Raw genomic sequence first — 26,078 nt, 5'->3', positions numbered from 1 at the left:
AAGAAAGGATAATCACTTTTATGAAATAATTTAAATAAGGTATTCTTCTACTCTTAAATATATATGTGATCATATTTAAGTATGTGAGGTTTTAGGCAGCAAGGACAAATCATGTACACATTTGACTCTGAAATGCAAAATCTCTAGTGTGTTTTTAAAGAATTAATCTCAAGATTTCCATAATCTTCTTACCCACGTCTTTCCAGAGGTGTCTATCTTTTCGAACAACTAATCGTCTAGCTTCGATTTCGATTTCAAGCTTTCTAATAGCTTTAACCATTTTTTCGGAAGTAAATAAATGACAGGCTGCACGACGCAATCGATTCAACCTGCACCGAGCAGTGTAAGCTCGGAGGGACACTTCATCTTTTGTCGGAGCTCTGGGAACACTTATTTTATGTTGACTCTCGACTCCCAAAAGAAGAGTAGCAGCATTTACTGGGTAGAAACAAAGGAAGAATGTTTCTGGTTAAATATTTATATATGTCCTTAAATCCAGCAATAAATGCTCTTTAAGATGACTGAAACAGACTCTACTCCCTACCCCTTCCAAGCTTGCTCTTCTCTTTCCTACCTCAAAATAAAGGTATCACCATTCACTCAATACCTTAGGCCAATCTACCATTGCAGCCTCTGTACTCCACCTACAAAATGCATCCCACATCCAACCACTTCTCATAACCTCCACTACTGTGATCCAAGTTCACACGTGATCATCCTAAACCAGACTAAGGAAATAGCCTCCCACCTGGTTTCAATGCTTCCATCCTCTCTGTAAATTAAAGATATAAGCTCCTAAAGAATTGCTTTTTAAGAAATCAATTACATTTTGAAACGCAATTTGAGTTTTTATAAAGCACGTTTTCTCTCAAGAAGAGAACTAAAAATGAGGCTTTGCATACTTTTGGAAAAAAAGAAAAGTGACCTTAGAGATCATCTAATCAAAGAGGCTTTTAATGTAAAAATCCTGTACAAGCTTCTCCAACGAACACAGACCAGCCTTTGTTAAAACACTGCAACAAGGGAGAAATCATCTTCTTAAAGACAGCCTATAAGATGGTTTGACAATTTAGACGTTTATAAGGATTTTTCCCTTATCTTGAGTTGAAGTGATCCCTATAGCTGCTGTGGGATAGCAGCTCGAGTTAAGCTTCCTTCTCTTTCAGGAGAAGATCCTTCAAATGTTTGAAAGACAGCATGTTTCCATCTTGTCCTACAACTGAGTCCTCTCTTTTCCAGAATAAATACTGAGATGTTTTAAAAACTCCCCATATCAACCAGTTTTCAGATCCCTCATAATTCTAGAGCTTGCCTACAAACTAAGGTACTTGAAAGTGGAGACCAAAAAAAGAAGAAAGTGGAGAAAATATGTCTCAAGTGATCAGGCCACACGAGACTGTGAAATATAGTCATCAGGACATTACACTTTATTAACGTAGCTAAGACTGAATTGGATTTCTTAGCAGCCACGTCTCACTGTTAACTCAGATTAAATCTGTTTTGAAATAAAACTCATTCACCTGAAAGGCTGGAAATTGTACTGGCTGATGAGTGAGAATGGAGAGCAAAAAGAAAAGTTCAATACACACAGTACAGAATTCTCTAAAAACTGTCACCTACGTAATCTTTAGCATTCATGGCAATGAATTAGTGGACCATGCCATTAACTATCATACAATAAATAAAATATGTCTAATTAAAGAATGAAAAATTCATGTTAAAAACTCTGTAAAAGTGAGTTTTCATTTAAACATTAATTTAACGTTTACCTTCAGAAATATTTGTTTTTACAGTGAAGTCATCAGGAGTTAATATAAAGTTTAGCCACCACGTGAAGCCCTGTTGCTGCTTTTCCTTCCAGCGTTCATCATAAAACATGTTTTTCGCAGCAAACGGCATTGGATGCCTAGGAATATCTAAGAACACAATTATGTTATTGAATAAGAACTTTTCCTCTAACTTATTATACAATATATAGCAAAAAACCATTTTAACTAGGAAAAACCAGCTTTAAAACACTGAACAACAATATTTAATTTTCCGCTTCTAGCTGGAAATGGTTGAAAGCATTTTGGGTACGAAATGCATTCAAAGTAAAAAGGGAACAAGTAAGGCAGTGCCTCCTGGTTATTTAAAAACACCAAATCACTGTGAGTCAGTTTCATTAAAGTCAGAAAATATGCTAATTGTTATTTGACTGCACACTTGGACAATTCTTCAAGGCTTTTATTCAACAAAAAAGGATCAGTTCATTTCTATTTGAAATGCAATGAAGGCTTCATTCCTTGTCAACTTTCCAGAGACTTAAAAGATAAACACTTGCCTGTTTTTAATGGTTTTATGAAGGTCAAACTAGACTGTGCCACGGCAAAGATAGGTTTCGTCCTTTTGTTTGTTTTAGAATTAGGAGTTCGGTAGACTAATGAATCTAAAATAAATTAGAAAGTAGAATAACAGCATTAAAAAAATGAAATAAATTCCCTGAATGAACTGTTTAAAAGTTAAAATTTGGGTTCTCCATAATCATATCCGTTTAGCAAATACTGAATAACTGCTGTCACAAGCACTATATGCTACGAACTCGGTGGTCAAGAAAACCTACATCTGGAAGTTATAGACCAGACACTACAATTTATTTTGTGCCTATAGGAAATATGATTGAGATTCAACCAAAATTTATTGTGTGTATCGATTCCGGATTCTGTGTTAGGTGCTGAGAATGCAGAACGGAAAGATATGGTCCCAGCCCTTAGGAAGTTCTCAGTCGAGTATAGAAATTTAAAAGGAATTATAATATACCACGGAAAGGAGAAGTACGTATCAGCAGTTATGAAAACAAGAAGAAGGAAGAGCTCACTTCACCTAAAAGGGTAGAAGACCCTTTCTAAATGGGAATACACTTGAGCTGACTCTTGAAGGAGAAATTGGGCATGAGGAATCGGCCTGCTGACAGAACTGCAAGATGACTGGAGCAGAGAATCCATACAAGAAAACTACAAGAAGAGGTTGGATGAAGTAGAAAAGAGTTCAATATTAAAAAAAATTGTGGCAGCTAATATTTGAATACTGTGTGCCAGGCACTATCCTAGTCTTTTAGCGTAGATCACCTCATGCAATCATCACAGCAAACCTATGCGAAGTGTAATATGATTATCCACATTTTATGTAATTAGGATGCTGGAGCTCAGAGCATTTAAGCCACTTGGTCAAAGTCATATATAAGCTAGTAAGCCGCAGAGCTGGGCAGTACGGTTCCAGAGCCTGCACTGTTCATCAGTTTGAAGGACCTGGTACGCCCATGAAGGACTTCAATCTAGGAAGGAACACCATCATTTATATTTTAGAACATGATATGGACAGTGGAATAAAAGGGGTCAAGACTAGAGACAGAAAGCTAAAAGGCAGCTATTCCAATGGCCCAAGTTAGCTAAAAGAATTTAAAACAGAAGCAGTGGAAACAAATTAGACAGAAGAATTATTTTCATAGTAGAACCAACAAGCCTTAATAATCAAGTGACTAGGCGAGAGATGGAGAATGAGAACTCCAGACGATATCCAGATATCTAACCCAGGTGGAGTGAGGTAGACGGTAGGTGGCAACCACAAAGGAAAGCGCACTGGAAGTCATGGCGGCAAATAACCTACCAGAAGAGCAGTTCACGCCCTCAAAAGCAGGTTTTACACCAGCTTATACCACTGCTAAATCTAAACAAAGAGCTAATAAAAGCACAGGAGGGCAAACCAAGGCCCACAGGCAAAATCCAGCCCACTGCCTGTTTTTGTACAGTCTGCAATCTAAGAATAGTTTTTTCACTTGTAAATAGTGGGAAAAAAATCAAAAGAATTATATTTCCTGACACATGAAAATTATATGAAATCCAAATTTCAGGGTCCATAAGTAAAAATTTTATTAGAACACAGCAACTCATTCATTTACACATTTGTCTACGGCTGTTTTCCCTCTGACAATGGCTGAGCTCAGTAGTTGCAATAGAGATTATTTTGTGTGTGTGCAAAATCTAAATATTTACTATCTGGACCTTTGGAGGAAAAGTTTGCTTAGCTTTGATTTAGAAGGATTGCAAATGTATGTCAACTGTGAAAAGAAGAAACATGACCAAATAATGACATCATATTTATTAAGTTACAAGGGTCTTAGTATTTGAGCATTTTGAAAATAAATTTATGAGGAAAAATTCCTCACTCTGCAACCTTGCGGAAGCTAGTGCCTCTGCCTGGCACCCTTTTATTCTGTGGGAAGCCTTTGTTGGAACTACCGCACTGCTCCTTGCCATGCACACAAAGCCAAGCGAAGTGTCTGCATTTCTGTGCTTTCACAGTTCCCTGTGCACAGTCCAACCAGAGGACTAGAGCAACGTGAGCACAGGAATGATATCTTTTCTCCCTGTATCCACAGAGCCTAGAACAATGCACGGCGCACAGTAGGCACCTTATCAACATCAAATAAATGCATCTTGAGAAATGGACTTCTCTGCTCTCCTAGGTTTGTCAGAATACAAAGAAGCTAGAGCCACTCTTAGTGAGTTATCATGCTCTCATATTGGCTTATAAATCAGAGACCGAACGAGTCCACTTCTCTCTAAACCTTGCAAAGAGGCTCAACTAGGTGGCCACCTCAAACAAACTAGAGGTTCAAATGTCAACACTCTAGTGGTTCGTTTGCTCATTCATTCAGTTACTAAGTCATTCGGTCATCATTTATTGCACACCTTGTAGGAGATCAAAATATGTTCCTTGCAGTCAAAGAATTTGTTATCTGGTCAGAACATATTTATAGGAAGCAGGAAAACAATACAAGCAAAGAAACAGAGTTAACAGAGAGATACGAGATGTCACATATGCTACATTCAAATTTGCTAAGAGAATGTCCCTAGAGGAAAAAGTCAGCAGGGAGCAGAGTTAATATAAGTTAATTATAGTACTTGAAATAAGTGAAAGATTGGAATTAGTGAGAAAACCAGAGATAAGAAAGTTAACAAAGGGATAAACAGTCAGTAACAACACAAGGAGGATGCCCACTCTCGCCACTTTTATTCAACATATTATTGGAATCCCAGCCAGAGCAATTGGGCAAGAAAAATAAATAAAAGGCATCCAAATTGGAAAGGAAGAAGTAAAAGTGTCACCATTGGCAGCATGGTATTATACACAGAGAATGCTAAAGACTCCACGAAAAACTGTTAAAACTAATAAACGACTTCAGAGAAGTTGTAGGATACAAAATCAATATGTAAAAATGTGTTGCGTTTCTATGCACTGATAGCAAACTATCAGAAAAAGAAATTAAGAAAACAATTCCATTTACAACTGTATCAAAAAAAAAATAAAATATCTAGGAATAAATTTAACCAAGGAGGTGAAAGACCTGTGCAGTGAAAACTATAAGACGTTGATCAAAGAAACCAAAGGCGGCATAAACAAATGGAAAGATATTTTGTGCTTATGGATTTGAAGAAATATTGGGAAATGTCCATACTACCCAAGGCAACCTGCAGATTCAATACAGTCCCTATCAAAATTCCAATGGCAATTTTCACAGCAATAGAACAAACAATCTTAAAATCGGTATGGAACCGCAAAGACCCTGAACAGCCAAAGCAATCCTGGAAAAGAAGAACAAAGCTGGAGGCATCGGGCTCCCTATTTATTTCAAGCTTCTATTTCCTCAGTGAAGTAGGAAGCAGATCATCAGCTTAGATGGGGATCAGAGAGCAGCTCTGGAGCCTAACTGCCTGGCGGAGAACACCAGCTTTGTCCCTTACTACCTCTGTGACCTCGGGCAACGCCTCAATGCACTGGCTTTCTCGCTTGAAAAATGTAGGACTGATAACACCTACTTCGTATCCTTGTTGTATTGAAGGAGGTAATTGTAAGGCACTTACAGCTGGGTCTGACAGAGCCCCGTGCTCAGTCAGTAAATGTTAGATACTGTTATCAATCAGGGGAGAAGAGGAGAGACAGGTGTTGGAGGTTTCAGGAGAAAAAGGAGGGATGAGATAGTCTGTAGCAAAGTGATAAAGTCAATAAACCAGGAAAATGTACCCCAAAGGAAAGAAGGGCTTACTTGAGATATATAGTCATGAATTTAAAGAGCAGCCCACATGGAGCATGCAGAGGCGGATTGGGACTGGAACTGGCGGTTAAATAACTAGCGTGGTTTGTTTTCCTGCCTGGACCTTGATGGTCACATGGGGTTATTTGGGTTAAAACAGGCTTGGTGGGATTAGTCCTGTTTTTGAGGCAGCCAGGCTGTGAGTAATGGGGAGGGAACAACGAGTTTTTTCCCCAAAGGAAGGCAGAGCTCTGGGGCCCTATGTTTATTCCTAATTAACAGCCGAGGAAAGGCTGAGGGAGAATCACGTCACCAGGAGCACAGGGTATGCAAAGGCCTCTTCCACATTCCCTCAGATGGTGCTGCAGGGGCCAGGCCCCTCACTGAGTCTTCCAATCAGGGCCTGGACCAAGGTGAGGCAAGTCAAGTACTTCCCCTGTGTACACAAGTTGAGGGAGGGCCAAAACACTCCGTCATCGAGATAAGTATTTGAATGCGATAGTAGTTAAAAATCAAAATTAATGCGGAAAAGTCATGTTGAACATACTATCAAAAGTTTCAACAAGAACAAGATCGCAACTATCTTAGAACTCAGCCCCACAATGCCTTTGCCCCATCTTCCGCTAAGCTAGTTGGTAAATGAAAAGTACAAGTTAATTCAAGCTTATCGACAGCAAATGAACTAAACCAAAAAAAAACAGAAAACATGCCCTGTAGAGGTGTACTTTTGTCAAAGATTTCATAGACAGGACTCACCACTTTTCTTCCTCAGGCTTAATTTCTCTCTGTTGCTAATGCGTTTCGAGACGAGTGTTATCACCTTTTCCGTTCTTTTAACGGTTGATGTTTCCGATTCCACAGGAGAAAAATGCATTCTTTTGATTTCTTTCACTTCTGTATGTTCTGTAACTGTAACCCTCACGTTGGCATCTTCCATGTTGCCCTCACCCCTTCTTTTACGAGCAACTAAAGCTGTCATTGAGGCAGGAGTCGCGACATTTTCATAACTCTTAGATTGATTGACGACTGGATCCACAGCTGGAAGGTAAGAAGGAAAAGCATCCTTCTCTTTTGAATTCTCTGCTCCATTTTCACCTTCACCTGCTACACTGCTGAGACATCTTTTTGCCTTTGGTTTATTGGTCTCAGGTTGGTTTTCTCTGGCACAAGTGGACTTCCTTTTAGTAACAGTGGCAGAAAGTATTGGGCGTCTCTTAAGCTGTTTATCGTGTTTAGAAATATCCTGAGCTGCAGGAAATTTAGGCTGATTTTGTTTTGTAAAACTGTAACAGTTAGACTTCATTTCTAAAGCTTTGGGTTCTTCAAAAACAGCCTTGGGAGAGTTTAAACCCTGACATTTAGGAACACAAAGTAAAACTTCATTTTCACTCTGATTTTGAAGAGACTGTGAGGCCTGAGAATTTTCATTTGCTAATGGTGATAATTTACATGTTTGCTGAGATATACACAAATATGCCATATTATCTTTTACAAATTGATGTGGGGATAGAATTGGATTAATCGACCCTGATTCTAGATCCTGATTTAGTCCATAATTATCATTTATGAAAGAATCTGGACTTAAAATTGTCCGATAAATTTGATGCACAGTTTTTGATTCCAAATGCACAGGGCTTGAATTTTCTTTCATAAACGTATTTGATGAAAAACGTGCTACTAAGTCTAGCTCATTATTAGCTGCATGAAGATCATTTGCAAATGAATCAGGACTTAGAAAATTTCCATGGTTTTGTGTAACGTTCGAAGTTGAAGAATAGTTTGGGGTGAGAAGAAGTTTACTATTCTCGCCAATTTGGCCATTACTGTTATTTAGGGAGTCAAAGGAAGTTTCAGTCACGACTTTCTCATTAAAATTAAAATCTTTCGAAACGGTGGTCCCTTCTTTCAATACTTCCCCATTTTCAGATGCATGAAGAAATGTGTAAGTAGTAGATCTGCGGACAGCGAGCGGCAAGCAAGCCTCACCATGGCACTCTTTGAAAGTGGGGTTAATAGGTGATATGGGTATTTTATTTTCTTCAAGGATTAAAGAGCTGTTTTCTGTTGGGGAACTGCCTTCATTCACAGCCAAATTTTCACAGGCTTGTAGTGGGCTCCTAACTCTGTCAACTTTTGGGGAAACATTAAATGTTTTATTAACATTGTGAATCTTCGAAATCCTCTTCTTATGACTCGAAGAGGCTGAAACTTTCTTCTTATTAATGGTATTCCAAAGACTCCTCTGCAAAGATAAGCAGTCACACAGATTAAATTGATAGGTATTGAATGTCACCTTTAAATAAACAATATTACGTATGTTACTCACTTCGACTGTCAAAATAATTTTTACATATTATTATTTTCATAGAGTAAACCACAGAATGATTAAAACTTATTACCTTTTTCTTTTTCTGCTCTTCTGCATTCCCTAGTAGGATAGCTTGGTGTTTCACAACATCATTTACAAGAAATGTCACAATCTCTCTTACTCGGCCTTCTTTTAAAGGTGTCCAGTTAACAGAAATAACAATTTTTTCTTTGGGCTATAATCAAAAGAACACATTTTAAATGACTATCACAGAGTGATGTATAATAACCGACAATATACAACTGAGAATACATTAGAGGATTAATGAGTGTTAGTCACCAACACTCTACAGCCTAATAACATTGAACAAGTCAAATATATTGTCCTACCCTATCTCGTTTCATTATAAGGAAAAAAGCCACTAGGAATAACAAGACTCACAACTAAATTACATGCTAATAAAATCTTAATTGTATATGAAAGCAATGCAACAGAGTCTCCAAATTATTCTATTTTAGTTCAATAGTTTTTAAAAATTTAATCACATATTTTTACTTCTTTAGAATATGTACAGTACTTCTATTTCAAATAGAATGAACTTGCATTATGAAGACTTTCTTAAAAAGAAATATAAAGATGATCAATTAAATTCTTCCTTCCCCACAAACTCCTCTATAATCCACAACGTCATCGTTACTGACATTTGTTAAACACTTCTTATCTTCCGGGCAGAGTTTCAGGGGTCTTATGCAACTAGTTTAATCCTCATGTCCCTAGACAGCAGGTACTCTGATTTTACAGATGAACTCACCAAGGTCCACAAAGCTTTAAGTATTTTGCCAAAATCAAACCACTAGTAATTAGAATCCAGGCAGCCTGACTCCGAGTTCAGACTTTCATATGGGCACCCACAGCCTGGCAGGAATTTGCCAAATGCAAAACCCTGACACGACAAAGCAAACTCTGTCTCTGTTGTTTTTCAGGGGAAAAAAGATGTTTTGTTCTAAAGCATAAAACATATAAGCCATTTAACATTTTAAACCATAAAACATCATAAATAGCTGGTTTTAAAAAATAAAAATAGTGAACTTTATAAAACAGAAAATTCTAAAACAAAACCAAACCTTTTAGTTCCACGTAACAAAAAGGAATAAGTAAAGGCATTATGTAGAAAAACAAAATCTCTTTTTCTGTAGACAGAAAAAAAAGCAAGCATTGCTAGAATAGAGGGGAGGGGTAGGTTCTTAAGTGTAGCTGAACCACTGCTGACACACAAACCAATGGACCTGAGACTGGAGCCTCTTCTCACTGCTTATGAAGCAGTTACTTAGACAACTTGTCAGACTCCCTCAGCTAATGGTTTATTTTCACGCTTTCAGAGGGTCTACCCAATGGAAAAGCTACAGCAGCCAAAATAAGAACATAAATTTACTGGGTTTTGGGACAGGGATGGGAACATTACTCTGGCCAATGCAATGCAGAAAAGTTACCCACGAAGTTCTTGAAACAACGATCATAAAGTGCGATTCACCATCAAAAATCACACCACAGCGAAGGAAAAAGAAAATGGATTAAAATACTAAAGTGTGCTTATCAAAGCACACATCCTTGTTGAAAATAGCCCTGAAAAGGTGATTTTGCTTTTTTTGCTATAGATATTTAGCCAAAACAAAGCTTACTATTTCAGCAGAATACGTAGTTACCCTGACTCTACCTGGAGTCAGTTTCCCCGATACTTACAGAAACTAAAATGCATAACAAGGTGACTGATAGGAAGCAATAAAAATATTTTTAAAAGCTGCTCTAACCAAAGTACCCCTGGCAATCTTAAAAATAGATTTGTTGCCGTTAGTGCCCAGGAGTGGATTCCAACCCCTAGCAACCCTGTGGAGAGCACATCCTCTGCCCTTCCAGCTCTGTATCAGACAATGCTCTGCTTCGAATTACAGGTTTTCCATGGCTAACTTCTTCCCAAGTGGGTGGCCAGGTCCTTCTTCCTAGTCTGCCTTAAGTCTGGAAGCCCCGCTGAAACGGTCCACCAATCTCGGTGGCAGAGCTTTCAGCGTCACAGCCACAGGCAGCCGCCACAGGATGACAACAGACGGGTGGTGTGATTCCCTGACCGCGGAAAGGAACCCGAGCTGAGGCAGTGAGAGCAAAGAATCTGAACCACCAGATCACCAGGGCTGGCCAGAAAGACAGACAGGAGAGTAAGAGGATTCATTTTAAAAGTGCCGCCCGTTACTTTAGAACCGCAAGAGTCTGTCGCAACCCCTGAATTCTATTAAAATCGCTTATTGATTGAATAGAAATCTATCTCAGTGCTTCTCCTGATGCTACGTGCACGCGCGCTGTCTCCGCCCCACTGACCGCATACCCCAACCTTCCATATATATCGGACTGGACCCGCCAGATCCGTGAGATGGAGTTGACTCGACTCCCTAAGGGTCTCCCGTCTGGTCCCTTCTCTCCGGCCGCACCCGTCCTAGGAGGGGCGGTTCAGACGGCGGGGGAGGATGCGCGCCCCGGGCTCCCGGCCCCGACCCACCTGCAGCACCCAGGAGCGCGGCGAGACGCTGAAGCCGCGCTCGGCGGCGGGGAAGTGCGCCACCTGCACCTCGGCCACCTCCTCGTTCGGGTTGTCCAGGGCCAGAGGCAGCGTCCGCGAGGCTCCCAGGCGGACGTCCCCGAAGCACAGGAAAGGCGACCTGCAGAAGTGGCTGAGCGACAGCACCGGCGGGGCAGCCGCCTCCTCCTGGGCCGCGGGGTCCCGCAGCCCCGCCGGCGGCCTGGGCTCCGGGGGGCTCACCCGCCAGCACCTTCGCCCCCCACGCCGGGTCGCCATGGCAGCGCTGGGTTCTCCCCCGACCTCAGGGCGGCTCCCACCAGGCTGCTCCGGAGCGGGGACGCGGAGGAACGCCGACTGCTTCCCCGGGGCGGCTGTGCAGGTCCTGGGGGCGAATGCCCCCTTTCTTTTCCCGTCGCCCACACCCTAGGCAAGAGGAAGCAACGCCCACAAGCTCGCAGACTCAAAAGAGGAGCAAAACAAGTGCGGCCCTTCTCCTCCGTTTAAACTTCCCGCCTCCACCAATGGGCGCGCCAGGGCCCCGCCCACCTCCTCGCAGGGCCAATCACTGGGCAGCAGCCCTTGGCCAATGGGATGCCAGGGCTTCATTTAAATGATTGCATCCGCCGCCAGTCGCTCTCCGCGGAGGAGGCGGAATCCTGGCGGCTCTCTGAAACCTGTGCTTTAGAATTGAAATTCGCCTGTTGATTTTTGTCAGCAGGCTGTGAGGAAGGGAAGAGATGAACGGCATTTCCACGATAATTGCAGCAATCACTGCCGTTGCCCCGGACAACGTTAGGCAAAACCGTTAAGTACGCAAAAATTGGTTAGGTAATTCTTCTCATTCAATAGACCCCGCCCAGAATTATATTTATTAGCTTTCCTTTCGCGGTTTCCTGGGGCTGAATGGGAGAAAAATAAAGAAAATTAAATTTATAGCTTGGAAGAACATGCTTATTTCAGTGACTGACCACAGCAGGGGTGCAGTAATTTTGCATGCTGGTCCTTACCTAGGGATACAGGGAGCAAAACCAGATAAACAAGTGAAACTTGAGATTCCCAATAATTCATAAGTGATGGTTTTGATAGGCAATGCCCCTGACAAATAATTTCTTGGTTTTTATTTTAATTGTAGTTATCTAATAATAATGAGTATAGCTTATCTATTACTGTTGTCCCCACAAATAACCAATAACCATTCTCCAGATGGGAGGGAGAAGGTGAATTTTACTTGAGCTGAGGAGACTGTCTCCACAAAAGGAAGAAAGCATTCTGGAGAAGTGTGGTTTGCAGCATGATTATATACCATTTCAGAACAAAGAACATACATCAAGCATGACAGGGATACATTTTTTTTTTCAAAGTTACAAGGAGATATTTTGCTGCAGTTTAACACATACTCAGCAGGTCAACTTGACCCTGGTTTTGGGGAAGAAAAACATCTTAAAGAATACTCGTATTGATGTCAGAGGAAGGGAGGCATTCATTTCTGTCTTCAAAGAGTGCATCCTTTGTTTTGAGATAGTGGGTTAAAGCAGATGTACAATATATGTTTGTCAGGCTGTAAAACAGGCTGGTCTGGTTAAAAATCAGGTCAAATCAGATTTAAACCAGAATAGCTACTTCATACACTTTAGCATTTTAAATTTTTCTTACATCATTTTCTCCTTTTGATCAATAATCTTTCCACAGAAAGCACTGATGATCAAAGTGGTTCCCTCAAAGCTAGGGTGGTTGCTTCCTGCCCTGGGTCCATCAAGTCCCTTGGCTTTATTTTAATTTGCAGAAGTTGGTATACAAGCATGAAGGTGTATATTGACAGGAGAGGCATTTCATAGGCTATGTAATTTGGCAAGTATTTTTAGATTATTGCACAGACATTGTACATGGGCTCTTATATGACTTCTTATGATTACATTGTTTATAACAATTATAGAACAGATATAGTAACAATGGTAATAAGTTTAGAAGAACGAGTTTTAGGCATAGTCTTCCTCAGGAAAAGAAATTCATCCAGAATTATAAGATCACTTGACCATCTCAAGTCATTAAGCAATAGTCATTCTTGCCTGCATGCCAGTCTTACAACAGCGAGTAAAGAACTGCAATTATAAAGTAGGCATATAGTTTATGCATTACAGGGGTTTATATGAGGAGACATAAGGTTGGAAATGCAGGCCTGGTCCTGAGTCTTGGGACAGCTGTCTAAACAGATGCCGTCTTCTTCTCAACCTGGTTTGAAGATATTTGTCTTGGTCAGTCGAAGTTAGGTGACTGAAACAGGAGTTGAAATCTATTCAGGAGGGGCCTTTTTAAAATGAGAAATGTGAATCCATGAGTTTATGCCTTTTAATTTCACAGCACATGGATTGGTTAAAAGTACCTGATGTGTTCCTTTCCAATGGGATTATAAAGAGTCTTTTATTTGATGCCTCTTCCAATAAACAAATTCTCCAGGGTGTGGTCCGTGATCCTTAAGGTCTTCATTTCCCAGGAGCTCACTGTGAAAGTAATCAGCTACCAATTTCTCATTTCTTTTAAGTGTCTTAGTAAGACCCTGACAACAATGTATTATATCTCCCTTGAGCAAAGTTGGTTCCTACATTCCCTCATCTAATTGCATAGACCGTCCTGTTATTATTTCAAAAGGAGACAGCTGATGTGTACCAAAATGTGTAGATCTAAGACTGAGAAGTACCAGCAAAAGGGCTTTTGGCCACGAGAGATTAAATGCTTCTGAAAGTTTTGCCAATTGAGTTTTGATAGTGTCCTTAGTTCTTTCTATTTATCCCAAGGACTGGGGATGATAAGCATTGTGAAAGTGCTGCATTATAGGCCGAATATCACAAATGGATTTAATTATTCATCCAGTGAAATGAGTTCGCTGGTCACTGTGTAATTCAATAGGAATTCCCCAAACAGGAATTACCCTTTTTAATAATAATTTACCTACTGTTAAAGCCATTGCTCTTCTGCAAGGAAAGGCCTCAACCCAATGTGAAAACAGACAAATCACTATTAAGATCCATTTATATCCTTGAGATGGTGGCATTTGAACAAAGTTCAATTGCCATCCTCAAAGGGTCCCTTATGAAGGGGAAAGTGACCTTGTGACTCATGAAGTGTTTTCCTGGGATTATATTTAGGACAGATGGTACAACAAGCATATGCTTTATGAGCCACTGTGGGAGAGAGTTTCCAAAAACACTGTTTTCCCCATAAAATCATCTTTTCAGGTGCCCAATGAGTTAAATGACATACATGTTGGAGTAACAGCAATTGTACTCCAACAGGTACTATAGATTTTACCAGGTCTAAACTGCATGTGTGTGGCATGGTGAAAAATTCCCCTTTTTTGTTGCCATTTTTGTTTCTCTTCTTCTATGGTGATTTCTTGAGCCTGTAGAGGGAAATTTTTCCCTGGGTTAGCAGGGTTAACAGAGAGCAGTGGGCATTCTTGAGGCTGGATAAGTTTTTAAAGCTCCCTGCTTAGTAGCTGCATCACCAAGTTGATTTCCTGTAGCTTCCAAAGTGTCAGATTTATAATGCTCTGGTATTTTCAATAATTGCCAATTATTTTGGTAGTTGTATAGTGGAAAAAATTCTAGATCTGCAAAGCAGAAACCTGAGGGCAATGTTGTAGATATTGCTTCTTGCCTCGTTCCCAGACCTAAGTCAATCTCCTTGACCAAGAAAAGTCTTGGCCCTATGAGAAAGGATTCTGCAACATGAATACAAATACGTACCATAAATCTTCCTGCAAACTTTCCCCAGAGGGAACTGCAGTCATTTACCAATGTGACTATGGATTAGAGGCAGGGGAATAATCAGACCTCCCAGGGGTTATTAGATAATGGCTCTGCCTTTCTGCTACACTCCAGAAACCTGAAATGCCATCGTGGATCACCAGCCATAGTGAGAGCTTCTGGAGATCTGGAGATCAGGTGATACATGACATCCAGGGCTGAAACTGTCTCACCGAGTGTCCAGTGGGATCCATCCAGTTCCAGGATACAAAATAGGAATACTTAACAACAGGATTCTCACACTGGTTCCCAGATTCAAGAAGTGAGGGCTATTATGATAGAAAGGGTCAAGTGGAAGACCCTGAAAATGCCCTCTTCCCCACCCCTCCAATTCTGAGATTACTGAGAGACGTAGGAAAAGTGATTACATCCATCTACCCACTTACCTTGCACAGTTGGTTGGTTGGTCAGTGCAAAAGCCAGATTTGTCCTGGAGAATGACGGTAGATTAATTATGTCAATTAGGTGATGATGTCAATTACTGCTGCAGTTTCAGCTGTGTTATCTTTATATACAAATCAACACACCTTCGCTGGCTGGTATGCAACTACTGACCTGGCGAATGTATTTTTCTAGTTTCTCCCCATTCATCTAGTATGGAAAAACTGGAGCAGTTTGTATGTATGTAGAGCGGCAATACCACAGCATTACTGTCTGGCCTCAGGGCTGATCAAGTCTCCTGCCTAAGCTGTAATATTGTCCAGAGGCACTGGGATCTTCCTGATGTCTCTCAAAATATCACACTCGTTCACTATATTGATGACATTTGCTAATGAAATCTGATGAGCAAGAAATAGCTGTCAAGAATTGTGAGGGTCTGAGATTCCACCCCACCTAGCTTGCCAGTTTCATAAATGCGGGCAGAAGATACAATTCTCCAGGGTCAAAGACTAACGACTTTATTACTCATGGAAAAAGCAGTAGCCAGAATGTCAGCATATTCATTCACATTGATTCCCCCTGCTCCCCAAGTTTCATGGGGGCAATAGAAAGGGCCCATGTTGGATGCCTGGCCACCCAGTGGGTTGCATCACAAGAGGAGAACACTGAACTGGAGATTCAACCACTTTCATAAACTATGTTTGGGCAAGGAGACTTCACCTCATCCTTCAAGACTGCTGGCTGCACACACAATCCTGAGAAATGACCTGGGTAAGATTAGTCAGGGCCTTGCATTCTTGGCACAACCAGCAGAATGCACAGGGCTTCAGGGCCCATGGTGAGTTGCCTCTCTAACAGCAGCAAGCATTCCAGATACCAGTAGGAAAACAAACGTAAGCCAGAAAGTAGGAGAGAAAGCGTGACAAAGTTCAGGGTTCTGCCACATTGATAAAGTTTTCAAGGGGCCAAGGGTCTGAGAAATGTCATGGTATCCCTTCTAACTTGCTGTACTTTGTACCATTTGGAGGGAAGGCCTCTTTAGACTTTGGAGGCAACACATACCTTATTAGCGTATGTCTCTCCAATCCATTTACCTAGTAACCTGTAAGACTGACATATTTTGGTGGGGCCCAGAGCATGTGTGCTGCCCTGCTGCTTATGCCATATAGCCTAAAAGACTCAAGTGTCCATGGCAATCGGAGAATTAGAGGCGTGGAATAGAAGCCCCAGCAAGTTTCAAGAGAAGCATCACAGCACAAAATTCCAGGCTTGGGAATAAGGCTGTGCCTTCCTCTGCAGACAAGCATCCACCATTTGAAAAGCAGCTCCTAGTTTAGCTGTTGGGTCCTGGTAGAGACTGAATGCCTGATCATAGGATGTGTGACCCGTCATCAACTGCCCGTCATCAACAATTGTCTAATTCAGGAATCAGCAAACTATGTCTTGAGGACCAAAACACTCATAGGCTGTTTTGTTTTGTTGCAAATAAAGTTTTATTGGAACGCAGCTACACCCACCCGTTTACCTATTATCTATGACTGCTTTCATAATACAATGGCAGGGTTGAATAGTTGTGACAGAAATCAGATGGCCTGCAAAGCCTATAATATTCAGCATCTGTCCCTTTACAAAGAGGTTTGCTGACTAGGGGTCTAATCCAAAGAACCATAAAACGGAATGGGACAAGCAACAGTCCATTATCAAATAAAAGTGGCATATACAAGCCGAGGGCTGGGCAGGCCAGGAATTCACAAGTCAGCTGCACAGATGACTCAGATTCCTGTAATATCTCCTACTGCCATTTTGCTGCCCCTCTCTCAAACTACACCTTGGGAAAATTAGGGATTTCCTTATGACCACTGCATAAAGGAAGAAAAAGCCTGGTTTATGGATGGACCTGTATGGTGGGCCAGATGTGAACACAGCTACATTACAGCCTTCCCTCAAGGATAGACGGGAAGCACTCTCAATGAGCAGAATTTTGGATGGTACAGCTAGTAGTCCACTTCATAAGGAGGAAGGCATGACCTAAGGTAAAGCTCTATGCTGATTTATGGGCAATGGCTAACGGGTTGGCCAGCTGGTCAAAGCTTTGGGAAAACCAAAATGGAAAATTGGTGACGATCAGGTGTGGGGCAAAGAGGTATGTAACAGGGGCTCTCAACATAGGTATAGGAAGAAACTTGTGTCCTATGTAAATACCCATCCGAAAGCAGACGTGGCAAAGAAGGAACTCAAAAATCGGGTAAACAAGAAAACCTTTGGCCTGTTGGACGTCAGCCTCTTTCGTCAGGGACCCCATTCCTTGCTTAGTTCACCCATGTGCAAAGTGGCCATGGCAGCAGGGCTGGAGGCTACGAAAGATCTTAAACACAGTCTCCCCCTTCTCAAGGCTGATGTGACGTACCACTGCTGAGTGCCCAGTCTGCTAACAGAGGCCAATGCTGACGCCCAGTATGACTCATTCTCAGTGGGACCAACCAGCAACCTGTGGCATGTTGGTCACTTGTAACCCTTTCCAGCATGGAAGAGGTGGTATTTTTCTCTCTGGGATAGATGCATTTTCTGGGTATAGATTGCTGTACCTGCCCCACTATCTATGGACTTATAGAATGCTTTATCTAGAACCAATGAGTCTGTGATGATTCTCAAAATATGTCCCCAAATTCTTTACTACTCCTCTCTTCAAGAAGGGAAGTTTAATTTGTGTCCCTTGAGGGGTATGGACTTAGTCATTCACAATCAAACAAGTCATACAATATCACTTCCTAGATTAGGTTATAAAAAGTCTGCAACTTAAATCCTGGGTATATTCTCACTCTTTTTTTTTTTTTTTTCTTGAGGTGAAGCCAGCTGTTTATCACTAGCAGCCCAGTAGCGAGGCCATCTGGTGAGGAGCTGAGGCCGGCAGCCCTCCAAGTGAGCTTGGAGGTAAAGCCTTCTCCACTCAAGCTTCTGGCGACTGCAGCTCTGATGAACAGTTTGACTTCAACCTCCTGAGAGATCCTGAGCCAGAACCACTCAGCTAAGCCACGCCTGGATCCCGGACCTACAGAAACTGCGAGGTAATGTCTATTGTTTTAATCCATAAAATTTGGTATAATTTGTTACACAGCAATAGATAATTAAGTATCCCACACAATATTGCCTCCAATGGGATTTATTTTGCAGAAATGGGCTCGTGTCCATAGAATTTACTAGTCTTCTAATACTCAGAAGCAGCTGCCTGTGGAAGGCTCAGTTATGGTGCCAGAAGGAGACAACAGCTTGCAAGGTTGGGGTACCATCCTATAACATAGTTTCTGCCTAAACCAGCAACAGACCGGAATGTATAGTTCTGGGAATGGGGTAGGAGTCGAGGTAAGAGTGGCCCTTCTCACTATAATATGAAACAACTCATTAATGGACTTTTGCTACACTTCACTTTTCTCCAAAAAACAGCATATGACTACTTCAAGGACAATAGTCACTATTAATATTTGAATTTATATTAACCATTTAAAAGCCATTAAATAGTTTAATGAGTTATACATTTAATATATATTTCAAAATAGTATCTAGCTTATGAGAAATAAATAAAACTTAAATAAATGTGCCCCAAGACACTTGGTTTTCCATTTGTTCATGATCTTTGCAAATTTTAATTTTTTTTTGTGAGGAAGACTGGCCCTGAGCTAATATTGCCAATCTCCCTCGTTTTGCTTGAGGAAGATTGTTGCTGAGCTAACATCTCTGCCAAACTTCCTCTATTTTGTATGTGGGATGCTGCCACAGCACAGCTTGGTGAGCGGTATGTAGGCCCATGCCTGGGATCTGAACCCACAAATCCCAGGCCACCAAAGCAGAGTGTGCGAACTTAACCACTATGCTACCAGGCCGGCCCCTGTATTCAATTTTTAAGGAGGCATGCAGAATACTGCGTTCCTATGCTGGTAAATGTGTTCAATAAAACCTAGATATGCTTTATTAGGACCAAAGAACTTTATATTTATTTTAAATATCAAAATAACACAAAGAACTAGTTCAGTATACAATACACTTCCTACTCTTCACAGAGAAATGAATTTTTCTATAAAGACATTTGTACTTAAGAAACACGAGACAGCCAAAATATCTATAAAACTCACAAGATACTTTACACACAGTTGACAAAATAATGAATTTTGATATTTTAGATTTTTCTTTGTAATTGCTTTTAAAAGTGTCCTTAAAAACAAAAAATTATGATTTGAGACTGAAAACCAAGTTCAAAAGCATTTCCATTTCAATGTACATCATAAATCCCCTTAACCAGAACATTCACTTCACAACGTCGAGCAGCTAAACGCCCCCCTCTGCACTCATTTTTTGGCAGCCACATTCATGAATTGTAATACAGTGTTATATATAGGGATGAGAAAAATCCAATTGTTGGAAGGAATAAAAATTTTGTAATTACACCACAGTACACTTTACGCAAGCAGGAATATCAAGCAAAGAGGTGCAATAACAATGAGAAGTGTACATGCTCTTCATTCAAGAAATGCTTTAGAATCTCCAACAGTAACGCAAACACTGAAATTACTTCTGTACCTAAGAATTTGGGGGGAAAAAAAAGGTATGTCCATCTTTGTATAACCTCTATTCTCTGACTACAATTCTTAACTTCTCTTTATGGACGTGGCTGCAGAGGCTAAGTTTAAATCATTTGGGGATTTTTCAAGAGTCATAGATTTAAGATTAATACACGGCAAGTTGAAACATGAAGAGTAGAGTAAACAAAACATAGGCACTCGCTCTACCAAAATCTTCTTTCTCTCATCTTCCACACAACCTAATCCTATTACTTCTATCTTACTAATGCTACTTTCAGAGAGGAAGAGCGGAAAGCATGCTGATATTCTATGATAAAAGTATATCATAATAAAATAAAAGATAACTTTAGAAGAAACAAGGGGGAGATCCCCCCCAAAAAAAGCCACTATAGATTTTACCAAGAGAGGAATGTGCAAAAGAAAGGGGAGGATCTAAGAATTGTCTATAGTTCCTAGAAACTGTTTAGAAAATTATTCTCACATTATCCATTATTCACTCTAATAGCAAGTAACATTTACCATAATACCAATTGAAGTTTTAGAAATGCTACTTGCTCCACAGCAAAGAATACATTTTCAGTCATTTTAAATTTGGCACTGAAATCTTAGAATAATCCAAATATGACTTGTAAAGTCGTAATTTTTCCTGAGTTCACCAACTCAAGTTGTACCTTGGCTGGGATGTTGCTGCTCCTAAAGGGAACCTCATCTCAAACTACCACCTCTTGCTCAGCTTTAGGCAAACTGAAATAAGGAGCCATCGGTGTAGAGCTGCGTGGTTATGGGGACTGATTATCAAAAATAAAAGGGGGGAGTGGTGAGAGGAGGAGACAGAGGCAGACACACGACTCATTTTATTTGTCAGATTCCTCTAATAAACCTCTAGAGACAGGCCCAGGAGTGGCTTCACGGTAACAATAAAGGCCACAATAGAGATTTTTAACAAAAACAATGTTCACATGAGTACTTAGTGCCAATTGCCCTACATAAACACAAATCAACCTAAAAAAAAAGTGTTGCCTGACCAGCAGGCCACACAAACATAAGACCCATAACAACAACAAAAAAATCAAAATCGTTTATTAACCAGTACAGTCTAGCCAGCAGAATCAACTCTAAGCAACTACAACACATTGAAAAGGCACAAAGCATTCAATCCAGAAGAGACTGGGTTTATGTCAAAGGACACTGTCAAAGAGCTAATGCTCCACATCGGACTTTTCGTCAACGACATGTTAGAATGATCTGGTAGAAAGAAAACTCAAACTTAGAAACATACCAGTTTAACTGTGTTTTTAATTTATTTGCAATTATAGACTCAAAAGCAATGAATGATATTTAATTACTTATTAGCCCTTAACTAACAATTTATAGTCACTCTGCAAAGATGTTTTGACACTTTTAAGGTTGACAGAAAATTATTAGCGTACCTATTGCACGACCTACCATCACTTAAAGGGAAGTTACTCAAATAAAGCACCAGTTTAAAACCCTCTTCCTGATACTTCTCTTCTCCCGGCAATAAACGACTAAATTACTCAAAAGTATGCAAAAGTCGCTACCTTTACAGTTGTTGGTTAAATCTTGCTGGCATCAAGAACAAACCCTAACCTTAAAATGGTATTTTAGGCTGCAAAAAATAGGTAGGGTTTCTCACAAAAACAACTTCAATGTGTCTTAAAAAAAATTCTAAGGCAAAATTATTTTAATAGTGTAGTGTAAAAAATAAGCTTATTTACCATTTAATAGTGTCCACATAAAAGATAACATTCAATTAATTAAACTGAGAAAAACTGAGTATTCTTACTTGTAATTGGTTTGTCAGTATGACTATTCCCAGAGTATTTTCTTCTGTTCTTATTTTTATACATATAACATAAACACTTAATTTTAGTATTCAAACTAACGATTTTTGTAAAAATCCATAATCCTAGGACTTCAACTGTGCTTCTTTGGACAAATATGTATTCAAACAACAAAGAATTTAAATTCTTTTAAACTATTTAATACCTACTAAAAATCTTTGGTGTAGTTACGTAAAAACTGATTAGGTTAACAAGTTTCTACACTTGATAAATTATTCAATTTACATATTAAGTGCTAACTGCTATCAGCTAAAAAATTAATTTAAAACAATAAATTATGCTCATAAAATAAAAAATTCTGAATGAGGCTAAACTTAGTTGCAAGATTCAAAATTTTAAGTATAGCTGCAGAAATAATAGATTTTAGAGTGTAATGGAACATTTGTCCAAAATACTCCAAATCAAATATTACAAACAGGTTAACTGAAAAGAGTAGGCCTCACTTCATATTTTTTTGTGCCAACTTCAAAAACTTATATATACATTCAGTTTGCCCAAATCTATGAGGTTTTCACAATTTAAAAATTTCTTATATTCTAATCGGGAAATTAGAGGCAGCAGATGTTTTTGTGTGTTCACCCTCGCTGAGACGATTTCTTCATAAGCATCACACTACCTGCCTCCAGGACTGTGTAAAATGACACGAGAGTGCTGCCTCGCGCCTGGCACAAGGAAGCACTCACTAAGGTGGTGTTCTCTCCCTAAGGGCAGCTCCGCCCCCGAGGATGCGAGCCGCACTGAGTCCTTTATCTTCCCCCCAGACTCCCTCTCTAAGACGGGGATACAGCACGTCCGTTCTAGTCCAGAGCCAGCTACGAGGTTTACGTGAGATAACTGTAAAAGCAATTTATGCAACAGTCAACCACTATTCAAGTTTAAGTTATGTACAATAATAAGTAAATATAATTATATTTCACTTTATATGAGATGTATTCCAGAAAAGTTCTCTACTGTAAACCAATTCCTACCATCAAATCACATATTTAAAGCATTAGAGATTATTATTAAAGGAACCCTAACGTCAATACCTGCGAAGCAAAGGATTCTTTTCAATGTGAAAATGCAACACCCTCTTTTTCCGCTACCAAACATATAATATACCATACACATACACATATATACCATTTGCCTTTTTATAAGTCCAAACTTGTCTACATTGGCTTACATGTAAGGCAGGGTACATTTTCATGTATGATTTCTTCTCATTATAGTAAATTTTTAGTTAAAAGTCTCATTGGTCTTTATGATAAAAATCATAAAGATACGTATTTTTAAAAGTCAATTTGAAAGACTAACAGACTAATAGTACCTCATATAGTCAAGTTCAATCATGAAAGTACCCCAGATATAACATTTCCACACAAAAGTAGTAATTCTTTAAAAAGAAAAATTAATACATTAATTATAGCTACTGGTCCTAGGATAATTACAACCAAACCTTGATAAATGAGGCAAAACTCAGGTTGGTTTTATTATTATGCTACTTTCGTTAACTGCCTCAGTTCTCAACATTTTCTTTTGTTTTATTTCCACTAGTATGGTGAATGTTCCTGTAGAGTACCTTAATTTCTTAAGTGCTTCAGCAAACAAGTTTCCCAATAAGTGGTTAAATTTTATTCACTAAAACTTCATTATTTTATTTGTGATTTTTTTTCACAATGGCTGGGCCAGACTTTACAGTTTACACAAAAAAAGTGCTTAAAGCAATTAGGAGTGTAAACAAAACGGAAATAGAAAACTCTTAAAATTGCTATTTTCCAGTAGTTTACATACAAATGACATGCTAATAATAAATCAACCCTGCCTATTCTAATCCTTCAAGCAGCTCTACTAGGAAATTATCCTAGTTTAAGTTTAAATTGACTTGAAAATATGGAAAGTGCACATCTTTAAAGGTATTTTATAATTTTGACTTTCTCCTCAATTAATTTTAATCAGTGAGGTTCTGCTGTAACTGCTATTTCCTTTCAACAAGTCCTCAACTTTTGCCTCATACAAAAATAAAAATCAAGGATAATTAGACATTAGGCTTATGTAAAAAGCAAAAATAAAGATCTGGATTACATGTAAATCTGTATACAAGTAGTGGTTCCCTTTAATTAAAGTAAACAACATTAAGTTCAGCTAGACACAAATTTTCTAATTTGTTTGGCACCTTTTCTAGCAATTATATATGAATAATCTAGGTTCTGTTTCCCAGAGTTTCAGTTAGCCAAGGTAAATGAGACCAAAAGTAGCTTGTTAATTAAATTTCATTAATTAGTTACAAGTGCCCCTCCGTTAGTGAGATGAAGATATATGCTGTGACATGTTGTTAATGTTTCTGAAATAAATGGCAAAATACAAAAGGTGAACTTACCTTGAGAGATAGCTAGTTAAAACTGTCATAGTTTGCTTTTAACACATTTTCAACTTGTGTAATTTAATGCCTAGATCTATATTTGCATTTCTTATTCATAATATTTGAAGCATGGGCAAAAACCAATCATTTGGATAATTATTTCAATTCTACATTTAACAAGCTAATCTTACATTAGTTAGCTTTCTGGCTTGGAGTTTGTCCAAAGACAAAAGGAAAATGATAGCTTGAAATTATGGCCAGATTAAAAAAAACAGAAATATCCAAGGCTGTCTTATAAATTCAAATTCCTAATTTCAATGTAAAAGAATCTAGAAGAAATAATAATGAATCTTAAGATAAGGAACAGCTGCAATTATCAGTATGCTCTTATTTTCTTTCTTAAAGGGCACATGGTCCTTAAATGTGTTTGGAAGATGGGGAAGAAAGCAAAGAGGAAAAGGATTAAAGACTAAAATTTACACTGATGATTTTGAAAAAAAGAAAACCCATAATGTCAACAGCTGATAATTTTGAAAAGTTTGAGAAACCATTAAAAATTAGTACTAATCTTTAAAAATGTTCACTTCAAATATTATACCGCAAAATGTGTCCAAATATTCATCTGTTCAGTAAACAGAAATACATATTTTTCTTGATTTGAAATAGTTCTGAGGACTTGAGAAATGAGAGAAAATGAAAAAACAGCAGCTCTACTAATTTAAAAGCCATCAGCTCTAGGCTACCATTAGCACATAACCATCAAAAAAGTCTGTGGAATGTTGAGATTTACTCATGAATGATGCTCATTATTAGAAATATTTTGTACAGCAGTAGTGTTATCAAGGCCCAATAGTGTTCCAAGATAAGACTGTTCTCTAGGATCAAGCATTTGTTCAGGTCGGACTGGATGAACTATATTTGCAGGCTGAGGAGTAAGAGTATATTTTTCCAGAAACGCTAGATCAGCTGCTCGTGGATAATCTGTTGATTGCGGTGGTGACGACAAGATCTCATGAGAAGAGGGTGGAAGTGTGGTGGTATGGCGCACCAGGTCGCTCTGAGCATCAGGCATCTGAACTGGGACCAACGTTACTGGAACACACACTTCGGCAGACACGTTCTGTAACATAGTCTTGGCTTCCGACTGGTAAACTTTGGGCTGGTCCATGTATTGTTTTGATTCTGTTTGAAAGATTTTGTCATCAGATGAGTACTCTACTGGCAAGGATACCAGTTTTTCCTCAGAAGTACTAAGAGGATCGTCAGGAGATTTTATGCCATGCACGTGGTCAATGTGGTATTTCAGCTTGTCTTTCCGCTTAAATGTTGCATTACAGTGCTGACAGTTGAAAGGTCGGGCATCGGAATGGATAACCAGGTGTTTCGTTAAAGTTTTCTTAATTCTGAAAGATTGATTGCAAATTTGACACTTGTATGGTTTTTCACCTGTATGAACAAAAATGAAATTAAGGACAAAATGCACTCGCTCACTAAGACAATGATTTTATGTAGCCAATTTCCCATGTGAACATGTATAAGAACTTAATAAAAGCAGTCATATTATATGCTGTCACAAAATAGAGACAGTACAGTAAGTTGGTAAAGAGAATGGGTCAAACATCAAAAAGATTTGGGTTGGGGCTGGCCCCGTGGCCGAGTGGTTGAGTTCGCGCGCTCCGCTACAGGCGGCCCAGTGTTTCGTTGGTTGAAATCCTGGGCGCGGACATGGCACTGCTCATCAAACCACGCTGAGGCAGCGTCCCACATGCCACAACTAGAAGGACCCACAACGAAGAATATACAACTATGTACCGGAGGGCTTTGGGGAGAAAAAGGAAAAAAATTCAAAAAAAATCTTAAAAAAAAAAAAAAGATTTGGGTTTGGATCCTAGCAATACCACTTACTAGCCAAACCCTGAGCAAGCTACCCAACTTTGAAGCATAGTTTCCTCACCTGTAATAGGGAATAATAACACTACCTACCTCATAGAGCTGGTGAATGGATTGAATGAGAAAATGAAGTCATAGCATTTAACACTGTACCTGACACATATGAGTACCTGGTAAACCTAGGCTATTATTATTATTGCTTGCTTTTATTTCCACTATAGCCTCTAAAAAAGTTGTAAAACCAAAACATTTGATTTCTTCCCACCAAAGAAGG

The 26,078-nt window shown here is 39.4% G+C and overlaps 2 protein-coding genes across 3 annotated transcripts in view; both read right to left on the bottom strand.

Moving 5' to 3' along the window:
• Positions 1-11,451, bottom strand: part of ASPM (assembly factor for spindle microtubules) — a 57,643-nt gene extending 46,192 nt beyond the window's left edge. For both annotated transcript variants that reach the window (XM_070501428.1, XM_070501429.1), the window contains exons 1-6: positions 10,930-11,451; positions 8,473-8,616; positions 6,830-8,315; positions 2,324-2,428; positions 1,770-1,916; positions 193-438 (exon numbers count right to left, since the gene is read on the bottom strand). In XM_070501428.1, coding sequence (XP_070357529.1) covers positions 193-438; positions 1,770-1,916; positions 2,324-2,428; positions 6,830-8,315; positions 8,473-8,616; positions 10,930-11,226 — 2,425 coding nt within the window. In that variant the 5' untranslated portion in view covers positions 11,227-11,451. The remainder of the gene's footprint in view (positions 1-192; positions 439-1,769; positions 1,917-2,323; positions 2,429-6,829; positions 8,316-8,472; positions 8,617-10,929) is intronic.
• A 12,050-nt stretch (positions 11,452-23,501) lies between these two features.
• The window catches only part of ZBTB41 (zinc finger and BTB domain containing 41), a 42,053-nt gene continuing 39,476 nt past the window's right edge, over positions 23,502-26,078 (bottom strand). The window contains exon 11 of the mRNA XM_014829026.3: positions 23,502-25,360. Coding sequence (XP_014684512.1) covers positions 24,705-25,360 — 656 coding nt within the window. The 3' untranslated portion in view covers positions 23,502-24,704. The remainder of the gene's footprint in view (positions 25,361-26,078) is intronic.

Source organism: Equus asinus, chromosome 30 (assembly GCF_041296235.1).
Source record: "Equus asinus isolate D_3611 breed Donkey chromosome 30, EquAss-T2T_v2, whole genome shotgun sequence".
NCBI classification, from domain to species: Eukaryota; Metazoa; Chordata; class Mammalia; order Perissodactyla; family Equidae; genus Equus; species Equus asinus.
Note: the sequence above shows the minus strand (reverse complement) of the source record. Positions and strands in the feature narration are given on the sequence as shown.